At 44.8% G+C, this 12,490-nt stretch overlaps 1 protein-coding gene and 1 pseudogene across 2 annotated transcripts in view; one reads left to right on the top strand and one right to left on the bottom strand.

The window, feature by feature from the left end:
* LOC126249057 (F-box/LRR-repeat protein 6) overlaps window positions 1–12,490 on the bottom strand; it is a 241,118-nt gene that overhangs the window by 211,353 nt on the left and 17,275 nt on the right. The window contains exon 2 of one of the 2 annotated variants that reach the window (XM_049950695.1): window positions 10,747–11,417. In XM_049950695.1, coding sequence (XP_049806652.1) covers window positions 10,747–10,985 — 239 coding nt within the window. In that variant the 5' untranslated portion in view covers window positions 10,986–11,417. Of the gene's footprint in view, window positions 1–10,746; window positions 11,418–12,490 lie in introns of those variants that run through there. The other variant, XM_049950696.1, reaches the window with a different exon arrangement.
* LOC126250249 (5S ribosomal RNA) lies at window positions 4,714–4,831 on the top strand (annotated as a pseudogene).

Below are 12,490 nucleotides of genomic sequence, written 5' to 3'. Positions count from 1 at the left end.
TCGGCGTCGCTTCCGGATAAGGCAGCTCACCGCCTGCAACGATGGGCCTTATACTTGTCTCATTTTCACTATGAGATCCACTATCGCCCCACGGCCCAGGACGCGAACGCTGACGCATTGTCGCGATTGCCAATGGGGCCCCAACCCGGTTTTCGATCGTGATGAACTACTCTGTTTTCACATTGATGAGGAAGAACGTCATGCAGTTGAGGGTTTTCCTCTTACAGGTTCGCAGATAGCGTCGGCAACTGCGCGGGACTCGGTCCTGCGTCAGGTGATCGGTTTTGTTCAACGGGGTTGGCCGGACAGGACCAAGGGCCAGGCATCGGATCCCCTTCGCAACTACCATGATTTGCGCCTTCGTCTGTCTGTTCGTGATGGTGTTGTTCTTCTGGCCACGGATGGCACATCTCCATGGGTCGTGGTGTCAGCCTCTCTTCGCAAAGATGTTCTCAAACTGTTGCATGAAGGCCATTGGGGTATTTCTCGGACTAAGTCCCTGGCCCGCAGGCACGTTTATTGCCCGTTATTGATTCGGACATCGCCCACATGGTCGCTGCGTGTGGTCAGTGTGCTCCACAACTGGCTGCACCTCGTACAATGCCCTCTCTGTGGCCTGATCCGGCGCAGCCATGGGAATGGGTGCACGCTGACTTTGCCGGCCCCTTCCTCGGTACTTATTGGCTACTGTTGATTGACGCCTTCTCGAAGTTTCCGTTTGTTGTTCGATGTCCGTCGCCCACCACTGCGGTGAAGACACTGGCTTTGTCCAAAATCTTTGCGCTAGAAGGTCTTCCATCCACGATCGTCACGGACAATGGCCCTCAGTTCTCTTCGCAGGCCTTCCGTGAGTTTTGTACTGGACAAGGGATTCATCATGTTACAGCACCGCCCTTCCATCCGCAATCGAATGGGGAGGTCGAGTGCCTTGTCCGCACTTTCAAAAGCCAGATGAAAAAATTGCTTAGTGATTTTTCCACAGATGACACTCTGCTGCAATTTCTGAGTTCTTATCGCTTCACGCCTCTGGGTGATCGCAGCCCTGCTGAACTCTTGCATGGCCGCCAACCGCGCACTCTACTGCACCTGCTTCACCCTGTCAGGCCTTGTGCTGTGTCCCCTAGTGCGGGAAAATACTCTGTGGGTGCCGATGTGTGGGCACGAGGGTATGGATCTCGCCCTAAATGGATTCCAGGGGTGGTCAAGGCGCTTCGCGGCCGCCAGCTTTGTGAAATACGTACGGACGACGGCACGGTTGTTCGCCATTACGACCAGATGCGCCCACGAGTGGTGGCCACGCCGGTGCCACCGCCCCTTCCTTCGCCTCCACCAGTCCGAGACGCCAGTCCTGTCGCTGCTGCCGATCTACCGTACGTGTTGCTGCAGCCGACGTCGCTACCGCTTCCGAGTACGCCGGAACCGGCCCCAGTCGCGATGCTGCCTTCTCCGGGACCCATCTCGCTGGGGCACACCCCCAGGTCCACGACACCTATGGATGCTGCTCCGGAGTTTTGACACATCATCTCGTCCAGGAGGCACGTTCCACACACGAGCTTCCGTCCTGGACATTTTCGACCATACTCTCGTGTCTCTCCGCGAGATCTTCTCGGGGCCTCACAAGAGGCCACGGATGTCTCCGCACTGTCCATGTCTCCAAGGAAGTGAGTGTTTTTTTTTTTTTTTTCAAGGGGGGAAAAGTGTTGAGACAGTGCCACGACATTTACAGTGCCGCCACGACAGTACGCGCAAACGGCGATAGAGGCGCTCCGCAACTCGGCTGAGCGCGGGAGCGCCACCTAGCTACGAACGGCGCCGGCCGCACGTCACGGCACGGCAGTCGAATAAGAGATACTGAGTTGTTATCATGTAACCAGCTATTGTTTCTAAGTGAGTGTGTTTGAATATCCACGCAATTATTGGTGATTAAAGGTTATAACAGAACCCTGTGCAGACAGTCGGTCAATGTGATTTAAGCAACGTGCAGCCGTTGAATTCTTGACAGCAGAAGGTGTCACCCCAAAGGAGAGTCATCAGAAAATGAAAGCAATTTATGGTGATAGGGTTGACGTGAGTACTGTGCGTCTTTGGGTGAGTAAGTTTAAAGATGTTGAGGCAGGAACATCTGACCTGCATGACAAACAATGAGTTGGACGGGCTGTGACAGCAACCACCGACTTTCACAAGCAAAATGTTGACAGATTGATTCAGGATGATCGTTGTATGACTCAGAGAGAAACTACAAGCACAATCAGCATTTCACAAGAATGTGTGGGTCATATTATTGCTTTGCTTGGCTATTGGAAGATCTGCGCACAATGGGTACTCCAGATGCTGACTCCTGAAATGAAAGTGGACAGACTTGAAATTTGCCAAGAACTCCTCTAGCATTACGACAATGAAGGTGAAGTCTTTCTCCATTCAATTGTGACAGGAGACGAAATGTGGGTGCACCATTATGACCCGGATATTGAAAAGTCAGTCTATGAAATTAAAGATACAGCCCTCAGTTGGAAAATTCATGGCCACAGTGTTCTGGGATGCTGACGGTGTTATCCGTGTCGATTTTCTCGATCGTGGAACAACAATTCAGAGCGTTACATCACAATGCTGCGAACTCTGAAACAACGGCTAACAAGGGTCCGTCCGAAAGGCAAAAGGGAAAAGTTTTCCAGCAGCATGACAGTGCCAAACCACACACTTCACGTGCCACCACAGCAGAACTTGAGAGACTGAATCTCACCACCATATGGCATCCTTCGTGCAGTCCAGATTTAGCACCTTGACTTCCATCTGTTCCTGATAATGATTTATTAAAATATTCCCATCCAAACCCAATTAATGAAGGTAGAGGTATTACTTTTCATTCAGCCCTCGTACATAATGGGTGCTAATTTCAAACTAGTCCCCATACACTGATCACCCAGAACAATGTGACCACCTACCGAATAGCCGGTATGTCCACCTTTGACACAGATAACAGTGGTGACGCATCGTGGCATGGAAGCAATGAGACCTTAGTAGGTTGCTGGAGGGAGCTGACACCACATTTGCACACACAAGTCACCTAACTCCTGTAAATTCCAGGGAGGGGGACAATGAGCTCTGACACCACATTCAATCACACTCCAGATGTGTTTGATTGGGTTCAGATCTGGCAAGTTGGGGGGCCAGCACATTAATTTGAGCTCATCACTGTGTTCCTCAAACCATTCCACCACACTCCTGGCCTTGTAACATGATGCATTATTTTGCTAAAAAATGCCACTGCCATAGGGAAACATGATCACCATGAAGAGGTGTAAGTAGTCTGCAACCAGTGTACGAAACTTCTTGGCTGCAATGGAGCCTCACACGGGCTCCACTGGACCCACGGATGCTCACGAGAATGTTCTCCGGAGCATAATGGAGCGGCCATCAGCTTCTCTCTGGTCCACAGTACAGGTGTCAAGAAGATGTTCCTCCAGAAGACGGCCGATTCACACCCTCCCATCAGCATAATGTAGAAGATATCAGGATTCATCAAACCGTGCAACAATCTGCCACTGCTCCGACATCCAGTGTCGATGGTTATTTGCCCGTTCCAGTCACAGTTGCCAATGTCGTCGTGTAAACGGTGGCACACGGATGGGTTGTTGGCTGCGGAGGCCCATCATTAGGAGTGTTCAGTGCACTGGGTGTTCAGACACAGTTGTACTCTGCCCAGCATTAAAGTTTGTGTTAGTTATGCCACAGTTCACCACCCGTCCTATTTTACCAGTCTGCCCAGCCTACGACATCCGACATCTGTAGGGTGGCCGCCCAATCCTATGATGCCTGGACGGGGTTTCACCTTGCTTTCTCCACATGCAGAAAATACCCACAACAACACTCATCGAACATCCGACAAGTCGTGCAGTTTCTGAAAGGCTTGTGCCGAGCCTCTGGGCCGTCGCCATCTGCCCTCGGTCGAACTCGAGCTCGTGCGCCTTTCTCATTCTACACACTGACAGCACACTCACTGATACTACATGCGCCATGCATGTGTCTCACTAGCAGTCATTCCTAACCAGGTGACACTGCTATTGCTTGGATGGGTTTACACCAATAATAGCTCAGTGGTCATAATGTTCTTGCTGATCAGTGTATACTCATTACAAACCTTATCCTTAAGATTGACTCCACATGATCATTGCAAAATGCAAACCTCTACTGAGTGCAGTTTTCATCCATGTCTCTTCTTCACATCCCATATACCACTGTTGGAGATCATTACTGGTCTAATTGCTACTTTGTATTCTTTGCCTTTGCTTCAAATAGGCATCGGATCGGCTTAGTCTAGTGGTTTCAAAATTGTATAGTATGATTTCTGTTTAAACTCTACTGACACACAAGCTAGCACACAGTAATGCCTCTCTGTAGCACACATACATCCCTCTTAATTTCTTGACTGTCCTCTGATAACAACACCTTATCATCAGCATGCAAAAGTCAAATCATTCATAATTATGATGAACAGGAGTGGGTCAAGAGTCACTGCCTTGATGTACAATGAAACTGTCTGATTGACCAACTGGACTCCTGGCTCGACCAAACACAGTTTTACGTATCAGCAATAATGTTTATGTAATATTCAGGTATGCTGCATACTCTCAGAGCCCACCATATGATTGTTGGAGAATGTACACATTTATGATGATCTCCCATATTTTTAATTTATGCAAAGTAAGTTCCACTGCCAACGGCCTTGCCGCAGTGGTAACACGGGTTCCCGTCAGATCACCGAAGTTAAGCACTGTCGGGCTGGGCTAGAACTTGGATGGGTGACCATCCAGTCGGTCGAGTGGTGTTGGCAAGCAGGTAGCATTTTGATACAGTCTGCTGAGCACTGTTGGCAAGCGGGGTGCACTCAGCCCTTGTGAAGCAAACTGAGGAGCTACTTGAGTGAGAAGTAGTGGCTCCGGTCTTGGAAACTGACATAAGGCTGGCAGAGTGGTGTGCTGATCACATGCCCCTCCATATGCGCATCCGGTTACTCCTACGGGCTGAGGATGACACGGCGGCCGGTCTGTGCCGTTCGGTCTTCGTGGCCTGTTCGGGAGGAGAAGTTACATTGCTCTATAGTGTCTGCCCCCATAGCTGAGCGCCCAGTGTGGCAGAATGCCATGCGAGAGGTCTGGGTTTCATTCCCGGCCAGGTCAGAGATTTTATCCACTCAGGGAATGAGTGTCGTGTTGTCTTCATCATCATTTCATCCTCATCCGACACACAAGTCGTCGAACTGGCATCAACTAAGATGACTTGCACCAGGCGACTGGTCTACCCAACTGATGGGCCTAGCCACACAAATATTTTACTGTTCTATAGTTTTCACAATCTTGCATGTTGCTTTTATAGAAAGACATCAGTCTACTTTTCCTCCATGCATCTGGCATTACTCCACATTTCACTGCGCGATTGAGGAGTTCTGTAAGCAATGTGATGCCATTTGCTGTGAGGAGTTTCCATAGTTCACATCTGGTCTGGACCAGTTGCTCCACAGTTTTGCATTTTTTTATAGCTGTACCTACCTTTTCTGTGGTAATCTCATTTACAGAACATTGGATCTTGCAGTTCTTCATGCAATAATAATGGAATTGCAAATACACTTCTCGGGTTTGCTGCCAGATTGTATTGTGTAACTCGCACAATACGATCCGGCAGCAAACCCGAGAAGTGTATTTGCAACAGATCCATTGGGAAAGCATGAAAAGTCACAATAATAGAACTGCTAACATATACACTCCTGGAAATTGAAATAAGAACACCGTGAATTCATTGTCCCAGGAAGGGGAAACTTTATTTACACATTCCTGGGGTCAGATACATCACATGATCACACTGACAGAACCACAGGCACATAGACACAGGCAACAGAGCATGCACAATGTCGGCACTAGTACAGTGTATATCCACCTTTCGCAGCAATGCAGGCTGCTATTCTCCCATGGAGACGATCGTAGAGATGCTGGATGTAGTCCTGTGGAACGGCTTGCCATGCCATTTCCACCTGGCGCCTCAGTTGGACCAGCGTTCGTGCTGGACGTGCAGACCGCGTGAGACGACGCTTCATCCAGTCCCAAACATGCTCAATGGGGGACAGATCCGGAGATCTTGCTGGCCAGGGTAGTTGACTTACACCTTCTAGAGCACGTTGGGTGGCACGGGATACATGCGGACGTGCATTGTCCTGTTGGAACAGCAAGTTCCCTTGCCGGTCTAGGAATGGTAGAACGATGGGTTCGATGACGGTTTGGATGTACCGTGCACTATTCAGTGTCCCCTCGACGATCACCAGTGGTGTACGGCCAGTGTAGGAGATCGCTCCCCACACCATGATGCCGGGTGTTGGCCCTGTGTGCCTCGGTCGTATGCAGTCCTGATTGTGGCGCTCACCTGCACGGCGCCAAACACACATACGACCATCATTGGCACCAAGGCAGAAGCGACTCTCATCGCTGAAGACGACACGTCTCCATTCGTCCCTCCATTCACGCCTGTCGCGACACCACTGGAGGCGGGCTGCACGATGTTGGGGCGTGAGCGGAAGATGGCCTAACGGTGTGCGGGACCGTAGCCCAGCTTCATGGAGACGGTTGCGAATGGTCCTCGCCGATACCCCAGGAGCAACAGTGTCCCTAATTTGCTGGGAAGTGGCGGTGCGGTCCCCTACGGCACTGCGTAGGATCCTACGGTCTTGGCGTGCATCCGTGCGTCGCTGCGGTCCGGTCCCAGGTCGACGGGCACGTGCACCTTCCGCCGACCACTGGCGACAACATTGATGTACTGTGGAGACCTCACGCCCCACGTGTTGAGCAATTCGGCGGTACGTCCACCCAGCCTCCCGCATGCCCACTATACGCCCTCGCTCAAAGTCCGTCAACTGCACATACGGTTCATGTCCATGCTGTCGCGGCATGCTACCAGTGTTAAAGACTGCGATGGAGCTCCGTATGCCACGGCAAACTGGCTGACACTGACGGCGGCGGTGCACAAATGCTGCGCAGCTAGCGCCATTCGACGGCCAACACCGCGGTTCCTGGTGTGTCCCTTGTGCTGTGCATGTGATCATTGCTTGTACAGCCCTCTTGCAGTGTCCGGAGCAAGTATGGTGGGTCTGACACACCGGTGTCAATGTGTTCTTTTTTCCATTTCCAGGAGTGTAGCTTTATCCAGTGTTAACTGCACACCTTTATTATTACTAATGTATTTACTTGTTATGAAATATTTGCCATAAAGACATTTGTTTCTACAATTCTGCATCAGCAAATGCAAAAAAGTTCTGTATCATATGTTTGGCAAAAATTTTGCTTCCCTAAAATTAAGTATTTATAAATATGCTCACAATAATAGTAACACTTATTTACAAACCACTTAAGTGGGAATAGTTGGAGTAAATCTGACAAATTTAAAAATACAACAGAAACCCTTTATTTATGATATCTCCAAAACTAAAACAGAAAGAAGAGAGGATACAGCACAAAGTACTTATGGGAATTCGACATAGTCCCTCCAAATTCTCACCTTCAATAGTTGCATGTCTTACCCTTTGTGATCTCTCCAGCCCGTCCCCTCTCCCCATTTTCTCTAAAAGAACTGTATTGTTCATATTCATTTCTTAAATGTATACAAGTGTGATAAATAATCATGGCATAACTTCTGGGTGTGTACATACTCATTTTAGTATGGTGACACAGGATGAAATACAGAACTGGTCCAATACTGACACACCATTAAAACATTTGATAGAATGGAATAACATTAGCTTCAATACCTCAATGATACCACCTTCACATGTAGATATATGCATCAATATGACAAACAGTGGACTAAAAAAAGTAAATTGTTCGTAACATATTTGTTTATTGTGTAAAAAAAATTTGTTTTAAATTAAAAGTAATTCTTGGCTGACAGTTGTTACTCCATGTGGTTTGAAAATGTTTCTGTTAAGAGTCAAATCAGACAGTTGGGTACATCACAGAACTGTTGAAATATGACAAACACTGTGAGGCAATATGAACTGCATACAGGACATTATATTGTGCGAAATGGCAACTAGTCATCCACCCAACAAGGATACCAAACAGAGAATTAATATGTCTGGTGTCTACAGTAGACAGTTGTACAGTCAGTGACTTAAGATACTTGCTGATGGCGACAAGAACAGTATAATTTACCTCCCAAAGCACTGTCCACAGAGAACAACATTTGTGCCTTGACAAACTTAGGCATATTGTACCATCAATTTGTAGTCGGGCAGTACGTAATGTGCTAATCATCTATTCTCATCGAAATGTGTGCGTTTATTACAAAAAACAATACATTGCTCATTGATAAAATTTTAGTGTTTCCTCATATCTGTTCTGGTAAATGAGGAAATGGTTCCAGTTCAGGTAAATGTAACGATAGTTCCTTAAAGAGGTCACCTCTGATTTCCTCTATTAACCTTCCGTTGCTAAACAAAATCTGTACATCTAACAATCTCAACACCAGTTAATTGTGATACTCTTCCACACACATACATACGTACCGGTACATACTATGCATGCCACCATATAGTGCATGGTGCAGGGTACTTTGTATAACTGCTTGTTATTCTCTTTCTTGTTCCACTCGAAAACGGACCGAGGGAAAAGCAACTATCTATATGCTTCCGTAAAAGCCCTGATTTCTGTTATCTGGTCTTTGTGATCCCTACACAAGATGTATGTCGCCAGCAGTAGGATCAATCAGCAGTCTGTCACAAATGCCAGTTTTTTCAAATTTCTCAACATTGACTCATGAAAAGAATGTCTTCTTCCCTACAGGGATTCCCATTTGCACTCATGTAGAATTTTATAATACTTGCTTGTTGATCAGATCTACCCATAACAAATCCATCTTCTCACAGACCTTGAAGGTGTATACTAATAGTTTTGTTTAATTTCGCATATCCTAAATATTTGCTTGAAGCTCTTGAAGCTCACCTTCTATTTCATAACTGTCTTGTTTCAATTGAGACTTTTTTCTATTACTCTCTTCATACTTACAATATCTTTTGCTGTTAGCACAAGTTCTTTTGTTGAATAAGTGACCATTTCATCTGTCAGTATAACATTAATTTTCTTAAACACTGAGTTCTTGCGTAATTTAATCTCAACTACTTCCCTATTCTTAAACAAATTTCCACAATCTAGATTTCTGACTTGTGTTCAGGACAAAAATATTCTTCTTTTTAGCTAAACATAATAATGGACGACATTTAAATATGGCATGGCAAGTCCTGAGTGGAATACAAATAATGGAAGGAGTATAAATAACAGCTCACAGTATAATTGAGGTGTTCAGCAGGCAACAAGCACAAAAACATGAAGGTGCTACAATATTGGGGGGACAATAGCACTTCACACAAAAAGTTATATAAATTGAATAATTGCCTGTGCCAGATGTCTGATGCATCTGGCCCAAATAACCTAGGCCTATACCCGTGAAGTTTTGCAGGACTGGAATTCAAACCTCTTTTGTTGGTGCACCTGGTTTCTACAATACAAGCTCAATGCATGTAAGTATCTTTGTTTACCTGTTCTGCTCAAATACAAAATGATTGTTAGCTAAAAAACAGACATTGTATGAGGTAACGGGTTAGTAAATATGTTCCATGGTCCTCCACCTTTTCCCTCACACTGATCTCTTGTTAGCGATGATTCTCAAACTGTTTATACGTGTCACATGGTGGGTATTCAGTAACTGGACATATGTTCACTGGTAAGAGAGCACTGCTACTTTCCTTCCAAGTGGCTGTATATGCTCCCCACCCCAACAACAAATGTCCAAACTGATACTGCCTGACCAGTGTGTGTGTGTGTGTGTGTGTGTGTGTGTGTGTGTGTGTGTGTGTGAGAGAGAGAGAGTACAATCTAACTTCTGCACCATTTCAGTGCAGTAATGTGTTCATTGTAAATAAGTATTATAGTAGTTGTATTACACGTTTATTACCTTATAAATAAATAAATAAACTGTTTTATTTTAAATTCAGTGCATTAGTATTTGTAGAATGATTCTTTCATATAGTGTTTATTAAAAAATGACGATCATTCCACTTGGGACCTGTGGAATGGTACATTAGCTTATTTGTTTGAGTTGTAAATATGTGTCATGTATTGTTGTTTTTGTGACATGTTGTACATCCTGAAGGACCTCCTCAATACAGATCAATTGGAACGAAAGTAAATCTAATCTAATCTAAAAGTAATGGATGTGCCAACTCTGGTCAATGCTATATCACACAAGAACACCAAAGCTGAAAGATGGCACAATGCTCAGTGCACATGGCAAGGACTACAGTATGTAGGACCTTGGTTCATGTCCATCTACTTTCCTACTTCATAATGACTTTCCCCCAAATATAATGTTCACTTTGCATAACAAATAATTCAAAGGACTGACATAGGTACTATCCCTTACCAAAAAAATTATATGATTACAAACATTTATTGATACAAAAGTACAAAATGACCAACTCACATATAGATTTGAAACATGCATTATGTTTTTGAAACTGATGATGCAGTTAATGTCATAATGATGCACACCACGAGACTTGTGGTCTACACAACTTACTACCAGCATTACCTACTGCAATCAAAAAGTTACAATGGTGTACTGCAAGGTATAAAATTACCTGAAGCACTTAAAATAACAATAATATTTTGTGATCGCTCTGATAACAAACTGACCTAACATGACAAATACCTGACAAGGAACGGTATGCATCCAGTTTCACTGCACACTAAGGAAAATATATGCATTAGTACATTCTCTGGAAGTCTTCTTCCCCAGTCACTTTGTGCATCTGTAGTTTCATCCTTGGCATTGGTTGACTCATCATTACTATGCATAGGTAGTCTCTCACTTGAATGTCCTTCATCTTCAGAATGGTGAGTTTCACTTTTATCAGTATTTTGTTCTCTCAAACAGGGATTTTTCAACATGGCTAGTTGAGTTGTCGCAGCCTCAGTTCTATAATGCCAGTGTTGATTAAAAAAGTTTTCTGGTCAAAGGACACACTGATTTAAAGACTGTCCAGTTGTATGCAGATGCTTAACAGCTTGTTATCGGTACAATTTTCTGTGTGGTAACCATATCATTCAGCACATTTATCCCTTAGAACTTGCACAGCTGCTGTTTATCAATGGTGTTTCCACGTTCACTGGACATTCAAAATTATTTCCATTTTCTTTGTTGGTGGTGAACAGTTAATGGCACCATTTGCTAAAAACTAATGCGTTTTGAGTCCAAGAACTTCACTTTTGAGAAATCTGTTAACTTCCACACGTCCAAAAGTAGCTCAAGATAGATTTTCACATTCTGATAGAGCAATAGTCTATATTTTATTTTCAGTCCACAGGGTAACTGTTGTGTTCCTAAGGGAGAAAAAATACAAAGGATAAGAAACATCAAAACCTGTAAAAGTTTAATTTTTTTGCACATGTTAATTATGAGTCAAATAATAGCAAGATTACATCTCTAAGGCACTTAACAATCTATATACTGCAATTTACATTCACATCTCTTTCTTTTGCAAGCATTGCTCAATAACAGAGCATCATTCACCCAAGGCAGAGGTAGGTGTTGGAGAATCCCAGTTTAGCACAGAGATTTAACCCATCATAAATAGTCTCACATAGTAAGATGGCGGACAGTGCAGTGTATCGTATTGAGAACGCTCTTGTGATGATCGGAAAAGTGGCAGTAGAAGGAGGATATATGAAGAAGGAAATGAAGAACGACTTACTAGAGGCGGTGAGTGAAATAAGAAAATGTTTAGAATCTTTGAAAAATGAAACAAAAGCAAATAAGTTGGAGAATAGGAATCCTACGAGAGAGGTTAGGAACATCCAACAAGAGACGAGCGCGGGAGAAGACAGCTGCACTGGTGGACAACTAGCGACATCTATTGGAGAAACTAAGGAAACAGCACATAGCGGACAGTGGCCTGCTGGGCACGTAGCGACATCTATTGGCGAAACACAGGAAACAGCACATAGCGGACAGTGGACTGCTAGCCACCTAGTGACATATATTGGCGAAACGCAGGAAACAGCACATAGCAGACAGAGACAGACGGAAGAGACACCTACAGGATCTGAGAAGAACTTCAACGGACACATCGGTGTGGGTAGCTTTCTGGAAAAAGCAAAAAAAGACAGAAATAAGACGGAAATGGGAGAACTGAGGCATAAAGTGGAGGAGATAACTGATTTCCTAAAAAACCAACTAGGGATATTAATACAAGAGCAAATAAAGAAAAATCTAGAAAAGGAAAGCCACCTAGACGCAGAGAAAACAAAAACTGATGGAAACAACATACAAACGAAATACAACAACAAAGTTAAACCAGAGGGAACGACAATATACAGAAATCCTCTGCTCCAGCAACAAAATCAGCTACAAGTCCAAATCAATGCACATGAGCAACATAATAAAAATCAGGTTA

This window comes from Schistocerca nitens, chromosome 3 (genome assembly GCF_023898315.1).
Source record: "Schistocerca nitens isolate TAMUIC-IGC-003100 chromosome 3, iqSchNite1.1, whole genome shotgun sequence".
Taxonomy (NCBI): Eukaryota; Metazoa; Arthropoda; class Insecta; order Orthoptera; family Acrididae; genus Schistocerca; species Schistocerca nitens.
Note: the sequence above shows the minus strand (reverse complement) of the source record. Positions and strands in the feature narration are given on the sequence as shown.